Below are 16,425 nucleotides of genomic sequence, written 5' to 3'. Positions count from 1 at the left end.
GATACTCTTGTGCGAGGGGTTTATTCATTGCACTCTTAACTAATGGTTGCTGTCAGGGTATTTTTTTTTTCTCTTTGGGTTCTTTGGGGATATCGTGTTCTGCTGCAAAGCATGACAGAAATGTAATGTGCATGCAAAAAAAAAAAAAAAAAACTTGCAGATCAGAAATCTGGAGGCATAGGCTGACTCCAAGCCCTGTCTAATGGTGAGACATTGTTAGGACTAATGAGAATAACTTCCACAACAGATATTTTCCTGACTCTTGTTTATCTTAAAATTTAATGGTGCACTCTCTCTTTTCCCAGACAGAAAACAGTACAAACGCGTTACTACTGCAAAGCCTTGCGTATACTTGCCAGCTAAAAATCTGCATTGTCTGTGGCTGCTTAGGCAGCACCCGGGGTTTGCTATTTAGCGCCAGAAACAGTGGAGTAGAGAAATACTAGTGAGTTGCAACGGGACGGACATGTTTAAAGAAGCCTCACTCTACGCATTATGACGTTTGTAGTCACACATGCCGGTGTGTGCCCGTAATGGATGCTTGTGTAGGTGAGCAAAGATTTACACCTTTTCTAGTTAACAATTCTATTATGCGAAGCTTTAGGTGGGTGGTGATGTTAACTACTTGATCTGGCCTAGGTGCTCACGTAGGACTCAGTGGGAATGTCCCACAAGGTTATCTGCAGTTCGGAGACTGAGGAATAAAAGTAATAAACTCGTTGAACAATCCTTATTAAAAACCAGACGCGTTACAGCGACTCGTCATTTAAATGTTTGTAGGAGTAATCAGTTTCTCTCTCTCTCTCTCTCTCTCTCTCTCTCTCTCTCTCTCTCTCTCTCTCTCTCTCTCTCTCTCTCTCTCTCTCTCTCTCCCTCCCTCTCTCTCTCTCTCCCCTTTCTTCCTTTTCTCCCCTTCCCTTCTTTCACATGCCAGACTCCTTTCCATAAGCTTGCGTAACATTGATTACTCACAAAGCTTCCACAATAACTATCATGTAGCCAAACTAATTGAGACAATCATGCTAAGTTATAGTCAGTCTAAAGGTACTATTGATGTGGTAATGCCTATAGAAAATCAGACATGCGACTCACTACCATTTAATTACTCCCTTTAACCTGTTATTACTATGTTAACTGGCTTAAGTATATATTGCTGCCTTTTATTGCCTTGATGTGACAAATTAAAACATACAGTCTGGGAGCTGAGCTAAGTTGGTGAACAGAGTTTCAGAAAATGGAGCTGTGTGATGTCAAAGCTGTCAAACCGGATTCAGTTTCTAACCTGCATCCTGATCTGCAATTCCGTTTGCTTTGGGAGGCTGGGATTGGGAGGTTGGGGTAGGAGGTGGAACAGGAGGAGGAGGGGACTAGAGAAAAGAGAACAGTTTCACCGAAGAAGGGATTTTAATTGCTAGGGTAAAAAATATACGTGCTTTGAACTGGTGTTTGGGATTAGCTGTCACAAACCTGGGGTTTAATTAAATTAACGGGCTTATGCCAAACAGCGTTAAAGTGGAGGAGGTGTGTTTAAGAATTTAAAGAACTGAGCAAACTGTTTGCGTTGGGAAGTTAAATAGTTAACGTGTTATTCTTACATTTATCTTTGGCCTGATGTATTAAACAGTCACCTAAAATCTTGGGGAATAATGTGAGTCGGTGATTATTCCTGTCTTCACACGGTTAGTACTTTCCAGCTAATTAACCTTCATAAAAAGGGTCTTTCGAGTTATTAAGATATATGGGTGGAAGCGGTTTACTGCAGAAAGTCTTAATTATTCACACTGAAAGGTGTGTTTCCAGTATAATACTAATTTCTCCCCATATCACTCCACCCCACCAAATCCTGGATAGCCCCAATTCAAAAGTTTTTCTCTATTTCGGAGTTGTTTCAAGGGAGCATTAAGCGGCACAGTTAACGTGTTTACCTATTTACCACATCACCTATTTAATCCTTCAACATGAACGAACTTCATTTTTTTAAAACACATATCCATACTCCATTCAAAGAGGACGGGTAGAAAGATTCACAGACATTAAAACTGGCGGTTTCCCTTCTACAAACCTTCCTCTTACCTTCCTCCTGAGTCTGGGAAAGGACACCTGAGAGCTCCAGTTCCCTCATCTTCAACTACTCATACTTAAATGATCTTGAAGGTATTAGGGATGGCCTAAAATCACCCTCCCCTTCTTTTCTCCTGCAAGAAGATGTCAGAGGTTAAAATGTTCACTTTGCCCTTTCTCTTGATCTTGAAGAGAGAGAGGAAAAAAAAAAAAGCAAGAGCTGCTGGCACCTTTATGGGACTCAGACCTGCTGCTGCTCTGAGCAGTTCCAGCCCCACTAACTTTGATCAGCCTTATTAATTCCAGCTGCGGTCTATTTGTTTGTCATTTTTCCCTTTTCCTCTGGAATCATTATTTATGGCAGAACGCGAAAGGGGGAGGGCGTGCGCTGCTAGAATGAAAGGGAGAGCTCTGCACGACCTGAAGGAGGGAAGGTTTGGTCCGTGTATTTGTTTGGTTGCTTAAAGGCTAGGGAAAAGTAGGCTTGAGGAATGTAATCTACACCAGGATCAAATCATTGCACCAGAGCATTAACTAATTATCAGATCAGGGAGAGGAAAAAATAAATATCCCCCAAAATAGCTGAAGGTAATTATAACTGTTTATTACACTAATGATTAATAATTGATCAGAAGTTATGCACAATAAATTGTCAATTTATCTCTCTATAAGTGCATGCCACTGTGTGGGCTTTTGGTGTAAAGAGGGTGGAAACCTGCTCACCTTTGTAAGACTAACTTCAAATTTTGAAAATAATAATAAATACCATTTGGTTTTTTTTCTAAATTTATCCAACAAACCCATAATTCCCGACATTCACCTTTTAAAATCCATTCTTGAGGGTCAGAATGAAAACACGGAGGAAAACAACACCCCCCCCATGCACTTTCAACTATTTGCACTATCAGAATTGAAAGGGAAAAAAATAAAAGCAAAAAAAAAAGCACTGAAAAAGTATATCTTAACCAATTTCAGTTCATTAAATCAGGGTCATCATCCAAATCAATAAGATGTATTGAGTATATATATTTTTTCCTAAGAAAGACACTGCACACCTTGCCCTTTTGATAACCAAAAACACCTATCTATTCTTCAGTCATTCCAGTAGGACAGACGGTAAGGGTAAGCAAGGATGACCAAGAGATACCTGGTCCAAACTTCAAAACTGGAACTGTCAGAACTGCTTCCTCAGTTATCAGAAGCTGTTGTCTACAATAGTACATACCATGGTGCAGTGGCTTTTATAACCAAAAAAGGAGATTAAAGGTTTTCAGACTCTCTCCAATAGTCAAGCTCCAAGAAAATGTTTTTATCTACTATAGATGTAATATGCAACATAAAGAGGATAGGAAGACAAGACAAGATAAAGAGATGTCTATGAATCATCCATTTATATTGCTCAGAAATTACTTTCTCCTATAAGAGGGGAGGGAGGGAGAATCCCCCCCCCCCAGGGTTGTCTCTACTATAAAGATTTGAAAAAAAAATATTTTTTCAATTGGGAAAAATTCAAATGATGATAATCATAACATTTACATATTATATTCAGTATACACAAAGGCACCTTAAAATATCTCTAGACTCATATCTCACTGGATTTCTCCATACTGAGCATGCTAAGTCTCCAGATGAGCGCTTCTGAACTCCAGGAGGAATGGAATAGAATCTGTTTATAGCATTCTTAATTTAGAGTCCAAAAGAGCATTTTCTTTGAATCATTCTAGGACACTTAGAATTTCTGAAAAAAAAAAAAAAACCTATTTGTATAGAAATCAACCTATTTGTTTAGTAATGATGGAGTGTAAGACTTTTCAAGTTTGAATTTGGGTGTTCCTGTAAATTTAAAAATCAGAATTGCTTTAACTCTTGCATACTCCTCTTGTAAGATTGGTTGATTGAAATTAATTCTGATTTTGAAAAAAAAAATACTGGTAACATACATCAAATGTTGTTAAAATAGAACACTGGTAATTACAGGTTTAGTCTTTGTTGTTCAAAAACAGAAATAACAAAGGACACACTTTATTTTCTATATATAGAAATGGTTCCTCTAAAACGTCCAATTTCTTTGAAGAAGCATGAACATTAAAGAACAACTAATTGCACTCTCTTCTTTCTTGTTAGGGAAGTCTCCATCTATCTGATACACAAATATGATGAAGAAGGAGAAAAAAGTGAGGCGATTCCAGGCCCTTGTTTTAATTCTCCAGAATAAAGGGATGTCTCCCTTTTCACTGTGCAGGTATGCACTAGAATCAAGCCCGTGCCCCCAGCCCCAGTATCGTAGCTGAGCTACGGCTGGGTCTGCTTTCCAGAGCAGTGCAGAACTCAGTCTGTCTCTGGTCTTCCCTTCCTCTCCCTTTCTCAGCTCCAATCAGACAAAGGTGGATAAAGTTCTTTTCAAGTTTCAAAGGCAGTTGGTAAGCAGCTTTACAGAAACAATAACTCTTTTATTGAGAACAAATGTTGACATTTGAAGGGAGCAAGGAAAGGCATAGCCCGAATGGGCCGAAGTGGAAAGCGCCTCTGGTGCTATTTGACAACAGCTCCAGTTCCCCAGGGATCCCACCTGAGATTAAAGCTTGCATTTCGATAAATCAGCTCTAATGAAACCTCTGGCCCTGGAGATGAGAGGGTTTATCTTGGCAGCTCCGAAGACAGGCACTCTTAGTGCAAAGGGTTGGGGAGGAAAGTTGGGAAGAGAAAGGAAGAAAGGGGCTTGAGGTCTTAATCCTCAGCGGGTGGGTTAGCATCCATAGGAAACAAAATGTATGTAAAAGTGTTTTTTTCTTTTATGGTCCACAGGTCTTCATTTCTCCTTTCTGGATTAATCACTTCCCACCTCAGCCAACAACTGCAAACACTGATGCTTCCCTCTGTCTCTTAATTTCTGTGATTAAGACCAAGAAGGAATAAACAGTCATATCAATTAACTTCTTAAATGCTTTTTTCTGCCTCTCCCTCTTTATTTTTCTTTCTTTTCCCCCTTTCTAGATTATTTGCCTAATCTAGATTTCATAAATAACATTAATTTCTCAGAGGAAGTGATTAAAAAAAAAACACTCTTTATGTTTTACATTTCCAGTGTGTATTTAAAGGCAAGTTCTCCAATTCTTTCTACTTTCCTTTCCAGAAAGAAATCCAGGTCTAACTGCTAGCAAGAATAGGTAAATTATGGAAATCTTTTGTAATTCCTTGGGTATATAAACATCAAAGAAGTATATTGGCCTTTCCTAATCTCTAACCCTGCTTTTGGTTTTCAGGAATTGAAATGTGCAAGAGAACCTGGAAACATGTGTATACACAAGCAGGAGAGCAAAGTAGGGAAAAGTATTTTTCCAAATAGGGTGTGTGTAATAAGGAGAGGCTTTAATTTCTAAGTTAAAACTAAGAAGGATTTTTTAAAAATACATTTGGCATTATATGGCTAAGGTGAGATATTGCCTAAAAGATTTCTAGTTTGGGGGAGGGACAATATTTTATAATAAATTTGATATTGGCAAATTTCTAAGGTAGAAGCTGAATTTGGGAAAATATTTTATTACTATTTCTATATATAAAATTGTGACAATGCCAATAATTTTTATCCTGTAACCATTTATTACATTTGTATCACAAGAATAAAATTCAAGTAGTCCAATTATTTAGTGAGAAAGTGCTGGGGGTGGGTGGAGGAAATGAATTCTTCTCATAAAGCTACTGAAGTTCAGAGCTAAAAACCAAAATATCAGTTGTACTCTGAGAGTCAATGCCTTATTCCCCACCCCACTCCCCCATACCAAAAGATTGTAGGTTAAAAGTCAAGAAACTGATTCTTTTCATGGTTCAAATCACAACAACTTTTACAGAAAGACAGTACCCTCCAGGGGTTTGTGAAAGAAGCCTTGCTTTCCATGTGAAGATCTTTCTTTTCCAATGCACAGACCACACTAAATCATTTCCATTTCTCACTAAGTATGAAAAAAGGAGTCTGATTTTCCTCCTCGTTCTAAAAGATCAACTTCATTGTCTTTTCCCCAAATAATAACATTTTAATCTAATAAATACATAACAAGGGATAAGAAAAAAAGAGAAGGAAATAAGGAAAGAAAAACCCAGCCTTTCTTCTCTGCACAAGCAAAATATATTTTCCAGCTCCTGACTAGAATGGCTCTTTATCCAGTTAACATTCCCCAGGCTGATGCCTGAAGTATCTAAGATCACTTTCAAATGCCCTTTCTAACAAGACCTGAGCAAGAGGCCACTAATTTTCACCGAACAAAAAGCCACTGGAGAGAGATCCGTTTGTCAATATCAACTGGTCCAGCAATTTCCCATCTTCAGACACGGAGGCCTATCTGAGCTGGCAGATGTTTAGACAAGATTTTATAAATTGTTCAATATCAGCCCATAATGAACCCCAACTGACCATTCCAAAGCAGCTAAAAGCATCCAGGATCTCCCCCGCTGGGATCCAATAATGCTCTCATGCTGGAACATTATTAATCATGGAATAAAATAGATGAGCCTCTTGAAAAATAAGTGTATGATTGATTAAAGGGCAATCTAAGAAGCCATTATTCTTGTTTTATAACCGTAAGTTATATTCACTCAATTTATCTTTGGGAAAGAAATAAATGATTGTTCATTTCTTTTCTGAAATTATATTATATTGAGATTCATATAATTTTGCTGAAAATTAAAGTGATATATTTGGTTCCTTTATGATTCTAATCTAGGAAAATATGTTACTTGACTACAAATTTCAGATATGGTTTATATGATTTGGAAAGTGGTACACAAAAAAGGGGTGCAAAAGATCAAATTGTTTTAACTTTTGAGGGTTAAAGGGGGAGGGAGAGGGAGTGGGAGTGGGGAGAGTCATTTAATAGACAATTTTACACTTCTACAAGATTCTTATACTCTGTCTACATGGACAGATTAAAAAGAAGAGTTAAGCAATTATCTAGGGAATGTGATTAATGGAGATAACCACTTTGGATAATTTAGACTTAAAAAAACATTTTTCCCCTCAGTTACTTTTATTTCCTTGTGTGTGAGCCTAGATTACCAAGATTATTGTCTCTTCTTCCAATTTTGTTTACCTAGGAGATAAAAATGTAAGCTTGAACCAGAAATAAATACATTGTGCCTCTATGATCAATCATAGGAAAGATATTTTAAAAAAATAATAATTACCTTTATAATACCAAGAAGAAAGAACATTCTTTTATGCTGGGTGAATGGAATTTATATAACTAAAAATTACTCCATATTCTTTCACTGGCAATAAATTTGTGTACACATATTAAATATATACAATATGTATATATGTGGTTCATCTACCAAAAAGTATTTTTGTAGGGGTCAAGTTTAAACCCCATACTTTATCTAGAATAGCAAAAAACACAAAATGCAGTGACTTCCATAGTCAATTTCATCACTGTTCTCTCAACCAAATTACTCTTTTAGGAAAAATGAACCCAAAACACCATATTGTTGCAGACTAGTCTGTTTTTATTTACAATTAAAGATATAAATTAGTAAAGAATTCTTGTTAAACAACCAACAAAGATTGTATAACCATCAACGTTTCAAATAAAAACCAGGCAGAATTTATTTACAAAAAGATCGGATTCCATTGCAATACAACTTGCATAAATTACTAGAAGCTTTATATCATTACAAAAATAAATATCAAATTTGTTTCCACCCTTTTAAGTACTCAAGTTCTTCAATCACATTTTATTATCTCTACTGTGTACATCTTTTACAAATAAATTTTACAGTAAATCCTATCACACCTAGAGAATATATACCGTGGCAATGAAGTGATCAATTCAAGATATCCTGAGAAAAACAGATTGTTTTCAAAAGTCACACATACATTGGGGAAACTATACTAGACCAACAAACTCACATATGTCCAACAAAATTCTGTTTTTAAGAATCAGAGTCTGTAGATTTAATAGTGCTCTGTGGGTTCTTCTTTTATACAGTGGCACAAGATGTGATTCCAGACTTAGAGATTTGTTCTATATATTAGCTCGGGGAGAGATGATGGCTTGCTGACTTTTTTTCAAAGCAATTGTGACACCTACCTGTGGACCAAGGAAAAAACCAAATCATCCAAAATCCTTCAGTTACAGCTTGTACCATTAAATTAGAAAAAAAAATAGGCATTCTAAAAAAGCTTCATCCTCTTTGTTTTCTTCATAAAAGACTCCAGACTTAAAAACTATTGTCTAACATTCAAGCGAACATAGAATATTTTCTTAAGATGCTGCTATGAATAAGGTAACATACAATATAATATCTACTCCATCTGGACATATTCCTGGATAAGCTCACTGAAACCTTATTCCTAGGTTTTTCTTCAGTTTTACTATGTAACTATCATCTATAAAAGTTACTTGGTATGGGAAGTTTAAGCAATGCTTCTCTAATCAAGCCAGCCATGCTTATTTTTAGGATTTTATGAATATTATGTGGATTTTAAATAATTAATGAATCCCTTGTCATTTTAAGGATGTAAAGTAAGACCACAGTGGCAGTTAATATAGTTTTTATAAAAATTTAAAAAATGATTGCATGTGCATATTACACATATGCATTTTTTTCTTGCAGTTGAAGAATGTGATCCTTCAAATAGAATTGGAAAAATAAAGGAAATCTATAATGTGGCTCTCCCCCTCCCCAAAGTGGGGGAAAGAATACCAGAAAAGAGCAGAATACTTTGCAATCAAACTCCATGTAATGAAGCAAGAAATAAACATTAAGCAAGTTTACAGCTGCGAAATATGTCTTGGATCGGATCCCAAATGATCAGTGTAATAGAAAATGTTCCCACTTACTCACATTCTGTCTGATTGCACTTCTATAGGTAGGGTTGTACTCCTACTGTGCAGACTTCAGTGGAATCTGTCAAAATAGAACCGTCAGTTAGTCACAGGACACAGCCAGTTAACTAGATTATACAGTGTATACCAAATCTCACAGTCGCTCCAAATACAGACTTAAGCAGTTTAGAAGACTGCTTTATCTTATCATTGAAATCACATTGAAAGTTTGAGTAAATTTCAATGTCTTCCAAATTTCATTTTTCTCTTAAAGGCCCTTAAAAAAAAAAGAAAAAATCCAAGACACTTATTCTAAGGTTTCTGAATCGATGAGAGATGAAAAAAAAAAAAAAAAAGGAAAGAAGGGAAGAGGATTTAGTTATGAAAGGAGAGAAGGGAAGAGGTTTTTGTTTTTGTTTTTGTTTTTGTTCTTTTTAAAGTTCTAAAGGTTCGTTTCCTCCAGGTTTCTGAGAGAAGGTAGTATTGTTTATTTCCTTCAGGACAAAACTAGAGCAGAAAATGATCTTAAACTCGTCAGTGGAAAGTCAGAACGATCCTGTTTTTACCAATCAAAACACACAAAAGCCTAAATGTAGCACAGTGACTGCCCAGGGGCTCTAAGTTTAATTTGCATTTCGTTCTAACTTGTCACCCCTGGAACTTGCAAAAAAACAGCTGAGGTGATTTCAGAAAACAGGCTGAGAATCTTTTCATTTTCTTATTTCAACCAGATCTGGTGAGAGATTTGAAAATATGCACCTCTTAAAACAATCTTTAAGATCAAATGAATGTTGAATCTTATCAGTTTTCTTTCCCACTCCTAGGAGGAGAGGTTCCTTTATATGACCTCATTTCACAGGACCACAGATCTCAATCTGCTTTGGTCCTTCCTCTCCTTCCCCCCCCAACCTCCTCCCCAACACACACACACACACACACACACACACACACACGCACACACACACCTTTTGTGTTAGCATTCTTTAACTAAGGAAGAGCTTGTGTATGTATTTTTTCCCCAGGAGTTATTTTGCCTTTAGCAGGAAAAGAAAGAAGCAATCATTCACCTACCTTTCTTAGGCTCATAACTAGAGGGCCTGTAATGTGGCTCCAGCTGGTTAGTGCTCGTTTTCAAAGAGTCACTGCTCTGCTTGGGAACAGAGCTAGTATTTAACACAGTCTGACTCAATCCCTCGTTTGAAGCCACTGCTGCTGAGTTATACCTCAGGATCCCCTGGCTCTGAAGCGCGTTAAAGTTTCCATAGTTTGTGTAGTTGCTGTAAAAGGGCGAAGTGTAATAAATATGTCTTCCGAGGAGGGAAGAAGGGGAATAAGCCGAACTAGTGTGGGACGTGGAGGAAGGGGCAGCCGAAGTCAAAGCAGGTGGGGGACAGCTCTGCCCCATGCTCTGATGCTTAAGGTCCGAGGTGGCGATTTCTGCGAGAGACCACAGTTTGGGTTTGATGGCCTGGGTTTGGGAGCTCGGGGAAATCCGATTGTCCAAAGTCGTTTTGTTGGAGTTCCGGGAAGCGTCTTCGTGGGGGTGGCTCAGGAGAGGAGCTTCCACGCCTGTGAGGGGCGAGGAGGTCACCGGCTTCGTGGGGGGGAGGTCTCGGTCCCCTTCCTCGTCCTCCTCGTCGTCGTCCTCGATGTCATCGTACTTGTCCTTCGACTCCGAGCCCGACTCGCACAGGGTGTCTCCCACCCTGCAGGGCAACTTCTCCCCGTCTGACTCGGCTGAACAGGAGTGGTCTGTAAGCGAATCGACGTGCAAGCTGATCCCTGAGAAGAGCCAGGGCCAGACAAAACAAGGGCAGTCAGTTATTTACACCATGATGGCTAAAAGGAGAGCTCACACGCACCGGGCTGCTCCCCCCACAGCTGCACAACATTACTTGTAAACAGGCCGGTCTGCTTTGAACAACAGTGATACACATAACCCTCCCCCAACACACAGCCCACCCCCCCTCCTTCTCCCAAGGGTTGCCACGTGCTGAAGGGTGGTTGGCCTTATAAACCAAATAAAATACCCTTACGTGCCCGTCTCAGCAGTATAAAACCCATGCGTGTCAATATTATCTGTTAACGGTAAAGACTCTTATTTATGTGGTTTAAAATTGCAAAGATGGGAAGAGTGAGGGAGGGGTAAGGAAGATGATGTATAGGTAGCACCCCCCCCAAAAAAAAACCACTCAACTATTTTCACCCTCTGAATTGGAATAACTGTAGAAACAACTTCACAGTTTGGAGTATTCCAGTACACACTCCCTCCACACAAGCTCCAGGAAAGTTGGACTTTCCTGAACCTCTGAGCGGGAGAGAGCTCTACTCTGATTTACTGACCTTCGTCCTCAGCAGATGTTTCGTTGCTCTCCTGCACCTTGTCTGAACTCTCTTCTTTACTTCTGGCCCCGTCCCCTTCGTCTTCGTCCTCGTCTTCGCTTTTGTTCCGGGGAGCCCAGGTCATCTTATTCTCCTTCTTGAGTCTCCGGCGGGCGTTGGCGAACCAGGTGGAAACTTGGGTGAGGGTCATCTTGGTGATGATGGCCAGCATAATCTTCTCCCCTTTGGTGGGGTAGGGGTTCTTGCGATGCTCTTGCAGCCAGGCCTTCAGGGTGGCGGTGGCATCTCGGGTAGCATTTTTTCTGTAAGCCGGGTCATTCAGCTGATAAGGATAAGCGGGGCTGCCATAAGGATGGTAGCTGATAGCCCCCGTCATGCCTGTCGTATGAGCATCATAAGGTGAGCCCTGAAAGAGTAAAACGTAGGGAGTGAGCAATTTGTTATCGTTATTAGTAAATATTTTTTTAAAAAAGGCAGAAGTGATCTCAATTTTCTCTTAGATTTCTAATCTCAAATTCATATTTCAGTATCGAAAATTGACGCCCACATCCAGCCCACATGGCCAACGGTTGCACTTTTAGTCATCAAAAATTGTCAATCTCCAAACATTTCACTTTCTTGAAATTAAATACGTTCCCCAAATCACTTTCGAGTCACACAGACTCGGGGATGGCAGTAGGCCTACAGGTAGTTTCTTGATATCTAAATTTCACTCAAAGGTTCAAATGATGCTTCCCCCCACAGTACTTTCGCACCCCCCCCTTAGCCATACAAAACACAACAAAGCCACCACTTAGTAATTCACTGCACTAATGCATTGCAAATCCAATTTGCAAATCAGAAGATATGCACCGTTTCAAATTGTTCAAATGTGATGTAATTAGCATTTTAATTCGCCCTTTAACGTTTAAATTGAGCTTATTTAAACGTTCCAAATTCTAGAAAGTTGCAGATATTGTAGTGGAACTTGATAACTTGTCAGCACATCTAGGAATTTCACTGAGGGTGTGGCGAATAACAATCTCAATTTTACTTAATGGCCTTAATAGCCAGAAATACTTTTCAACTTCCAGGGACTAAGCCACCACAGTTGCAGAACCGGAAAGTCCAAGGAGGGATGATTTCCTATCAAGATAGGTGGTAAGACAATTTATCTCAAGTATTTTTAAAAGAATAAGGTTGTACAATTAGGCAGGGAGATAGACAAAAACAAATTCTGAAAACCTCGCTTATATTAGAGATTTTATTTATTTTTTCTTTCTTTTTAAAAAGGATTGCCATGTCAACAGTGAAATCTGAAGCTGCCGACTCCCCAACGGTCTTGTGTAGGAGCGGAGCACACAGATAGCAAACAGATGCTCCTTTTCATCCCTTAAAATCCAGTTAAACCATTAGCACAAAAGCATTGAAAGTAAATAAAAACCGCACGGGAGGACGACCTGAAGGTCCGCTCCAGCAGCGGACTAAAAACATACATACATACACACACGTACGCTCTCTCTCTCTCTCTCTCTCTCTCACACACACACACACACACACACACACACACACACTCACACACATACAACCCTATACTCTCCAACACCCAAAGCGCACTTAATTGCTCAAAACATATTCTTTTATACAATAAAATGAAAGAAAGAACTTAGTGCAGGAAAGTAGAGAGAATTAGAGGGGAAGGTGTGAGCGTTGGCAGATGACTTCCGACCTGAGAGAAGTAAAAGCATAATCTACCCATCTCTTGTTATTTTTTCTGTTCGCCCTTAAAGCTGACGTTTGAACCTAATAACAATCTCTCTCCCTCTCTCTCCCTCTCTCTCTCTCTCTCTCTCTCTCTCTCTCTCTCTCTCTCTCTCTCTGTCCTGCGTTACCTTATGATTGCGCTCTTTCTAAGGATAAGTAGCGTCTATAGATCATTTGATATTGGACGGAGATGAGGATGGGGATGAAAATGAGAATAAGAGCAGCAAGTAATGAGCCAGGACGAGGAAGAGGAAGAGAAAATGCGGGGAAAGGCCGAGGCATCTCCGCGGTAGTTACCATGTAGGAAGGGAATCCCGTGGCGGGGTCTGTAGAGTACTGAAGTGGGCTGGTGAAGCCGGTCGCAGCCTGCGCGGTGAAAGCCGCAGATCCAGGGTAAGGACTGAACGCCGAGCCTGAAGAAGACCTGGCCAGCTCCTCGCTCCTTGGCGCCGCCAGCGCCGAAGCCCCGTAAGCTGGGCAAGAATAAAGAGCCAGAGAACCGGGGGGCTGGTAGAGGTAACCCTGAGGATAAGACATGGCTTAGGCGTGCACAGGAGCAGGGAGGGGGCGAGGGGGTAACCGGCCCTGGCTCTGCTTCTGCCGCGGCGGCTGCTGCTGCTGCTGCTTGCTCCCTCTCTTGCCTTTCCCCTGTTGGTTCGGTCTGTATATAGTTATGTAGAGAATTAAGAATTGTTATATGTCCCCCCCATCCACCCACCCAAGAGAAAGTAAGAAGAATGATCAGCAGGGAATGAAAGTGGGGGTGGGTGGGGGTGGGGGAGAGAGGAAGATGAAGGGTAGAAAGTAGAAATAAATCAATCTGACCAGAAAACTAACCAGGACGAGAAGTGCATCTGGAGCAGTGAGAGTGAGGGGAGGGAGGGGGTGGGGGGGAGGAAGGGAAGGGGGAAGGGGGGGAGAAGCGGATTAAAAGAAAAAGACAGAAAGAAAGACGGACAGAGAGAATGGAAGAAAGGGGGAAAAGGAGAAAGAGCCCCCGAAATCAGGAAGGTGGCTGCGGCTGCGGCTGCGGCTGCTGCTGCTGCTGCATATGGAGCTCTTTTTCAACCACAGCCAGCTCCCCCAGCGCCTGCAAGTCTGTATTTTGGGGGAAGTATAGAGAGTCTGAACTGAAGAGTTGAGGGAAGGAGCGCTCGAGTTTCTGAGGGACATTGGAAAACGGAGCTGTCCGTCACGGCGGCTTATCTGCATATTCAGACGGGCCCGCCCCCCTCCTCCTCCTCTCGCCTTCGCCTCTCACAGACAGGGGAGGGAGGGAAGCGCAGGCTTTTGTAATGCAAGCCACCCTCTCTGTCTGCCAGGGAACACACTGATGAAGCCAAGGGATGATACTACTGATCAGCCACTCCGGACTCCTGCGCTCTACTGCGCGCGCGCGCGCGCGCACACACACACACACACACACACACACACACACACACACACACACACACACACACACCTCTTTCTCTCTCTCTCTGTGTCTGTCTCTCTGTCTTCTCTCTCTCTGTCTCTCTGTCTCTGTATCTCTCTCTGTCTCTGTCTCTCTGTCTCTGTCTCTGTCTCTCTCTCCCTCTTTCCCTCCCTCTTTCCCTCCCTCTCTCCCTCGGAGAGCGCGCCCTTGTATTGTCACAGTTTAGGATAAAGCGGGGAAGGGGGAGAAACTCGGCCTGTCCTTGCGTGTTCCCAAAACAGTCTGGGGACTTTTCTTCCCTTTCCCAAACCCTTCCTCACAGTAGCGGTAGCCTAACTTTCTAAGTCCACTTTGAGGTGTAACTACTGTCCCAACCTCATTCAAATATAGAACGATTTTCTTAATTAGTCTTAAGGAATTCTAGTTTTAAGATTCTTTATTCAGGGCACTTCCCAGTTGATTTGTAGAGCTTTGAAAGAAGGCCCAGGTGACTGCGAAGTAATTCAGTTTCAAGGAAGATCAATGTGTTCTTGACGGACTATGGGATGGACATCCCTAGGTTCTAATCTAGAGTAACCTGATTGAGGAGAACTCACATGTGGGAGTAGGCTGCTGAGATAAGCTGGTTAATTGCTTTTGGACCAGAATTTTTTTTGGGGGGGGTTTGCTTAACAAGAGGGGGTGACTTCCAGTGTTTTACATTTAACTTCTCCAGATTACAGCAGACGCACCCTTCCCCCGTCCCCAGCTTTTCTCTTCACTTTGTGCTCCCACTTCTGACTTCCCGTTTTCCTTTTATTTGAATATTAACCTGATGGATATTAAATCTATTTCTTTCCAAGTTTTCACTGTGGTGAAGAATGCATAGCTATGTATCCCATCTTTGCATGTACAAGGCATGGATGTTTCCCTGGTTCTCATCTCTCTTCTCCACACTCCCAAGCCTTCCCTCCTTGTAATGTATTCACCGCTTTCAGGGAGGCCCCTAATTTATCACTCTAGGTTCTAAATCCCCAGTTACATTCCCAAGTATTTATTTAAACTCTAAGGTTTTAATGAACTGTTTAAGAGCTTTCAAAAAAGTAGTCTCGTTCCATTTACGCAGAAAATTAAAGTCTGAAATTTAGCCCATGTGCTGTTTTAAGTTAGCATTTACCGTGTGTGTGTGTGTGTGTGCGCGTGTGTGTGTGTTTTAATGAATCAATAAGTCTCTTCTTCGATACTTTGACTAGGGAGTATTTCCCTGTATTTTACCGAGCAAAACGCCTTTAAAAAAAAAAAAGTGTACGGGCAGGGTAGTTTTTTGTCTGTTTGTGCAAAGTACTCTGGATAACTATGATTAGCTTGACAAAAAAAAAAAAAAACCTCACAATAAATTAAATCAAGGAACTTTGGAGAATTTATTAGGAGCCGACAGGAACTTATGATGGAAACATCTGACAAATTTGTTAGTTAGCAAAGGTAGTTTATTTTTAATCCATTATACACAACCCTAATAAAACGATGCCCGTGGAATGGCAGTGTTTAATGACCTTCCTAATAGAGGGTGTTGCTTTTTTAGAACCCGAAGATATTACAGTTAACCAGATGAGTCTCCACCTAGGTTCAGTTATGGACAAGATTGTAGCCCAAATTGATTTTTCTTCTCCATAGAACCACATCCCTTCTCCACCTATTCCGACCAGTCCCGTACCTTCTTCTCTCCAATCACTTTTCTCAGCACTGGTAAAGAAAGAAGAAATCTGGCTACCAGACAGAGAGTTCATTAATGTACACATCTATCAGATGGCCTGTAGGAGAAGCAATTCTTAGAGGAAGGGTGAGGGGTGAGTGTCTCACACCAACAGGTATTCTTTTTCATTAATTCGAGACCTATGCTCTTAAAGGGCTTAAATATGAAAGAAAGTTAGACTAAATAAACGTCCAACACATCATAGCAGTTTTCAGAAAAAGGCTCTTATGCATCCTTCCTTCATTTTCTCTCTGCCCCTCCCTCACCTCACTATTTGGCTACTCATGGAGATATGTATGTATATTCTGAGTGCA

General features: G+C 40.6%; 1 protein-coding gene and 1 long non-coding RNA gene across 3 annotated transcripts; one reads left to right on the top strand and one right to left on the bottom strand.

Annotated features, from left to right (window-relative positions):
- The first annotated feature begins 434 nt into the window (after positions 1-434).
- LOC114047928 lies at positions 435-4,939 on the top strand. The gene is made up of 3 exons (XR_003569687.1): positions 435-549; positions 4,186-4,303; positions 4,867-4,939. It is a non-coding gene; the product is annotated as an uncharacterized LOC114047928 (long non-coding RNA).
- Positions 4,940-7,609: 2,670 nt separating this feature from the next.
- On the bottom strand, positions 7,610-14,264 carry IRX2 (iroquois homeobox 2). 2 transcript variants are annotated; one of them, XM_027868771.1, is made up of 5 exons: positions 13,263-14,264; positions 11,223-11,628; positions 9,951-10,661; positions 8,895-8,961; positions 7,610-8,141 (listed from the first exon to the last, which is right to left on the bottom strand). In XM_027868771.1, the coding sequence occupies exons 1-4, from the start codon at positions 13,500-13,502 to the stop codon at positions 8,918-8,920; spliced, it is 1,401 nt and encodes a 466-aa protein (XP_027724572.1). In that variant the 5' UTR covers positions 13,503-14,264; the 3' UTR covers positions 7,610-8,141; positions 8,895-8,917. The 2 variants fall into 2 exon arrangements, with proteins under 2 accessions (XP_027724572.1, XP_027724571.1); XM_027868770.1 differs by having other exon boundaries at positions 8,899-8,961; positions 13,263-14,263.
- Positions 14,265-16,425: the final 2,161 nt, after the last annotated feature.

The sequence above is a fragment of the Vombatus ursinus genome, unplaced genomic scaffold, assembly GCF_900497805.2.
Source record: "Vombatus ursinus unplaced genomic scaffold, bare-nosed wombat genome assembly UNPS02014791.1, whole genome shotgun sequence".
NCBI classification, from domain to species: domain Eukaryota; kingdom Metazoa; phylum Chordata; class Mammalia; order Diprotodontia; family Vombatidae; genus Vombatus; species Vombatus ursinus.
The sequence above is the reverse complement of the archived record's forward strand: the minus strand, read 5'-3'. Positions and strand labels throughout refer to the sequence as shown.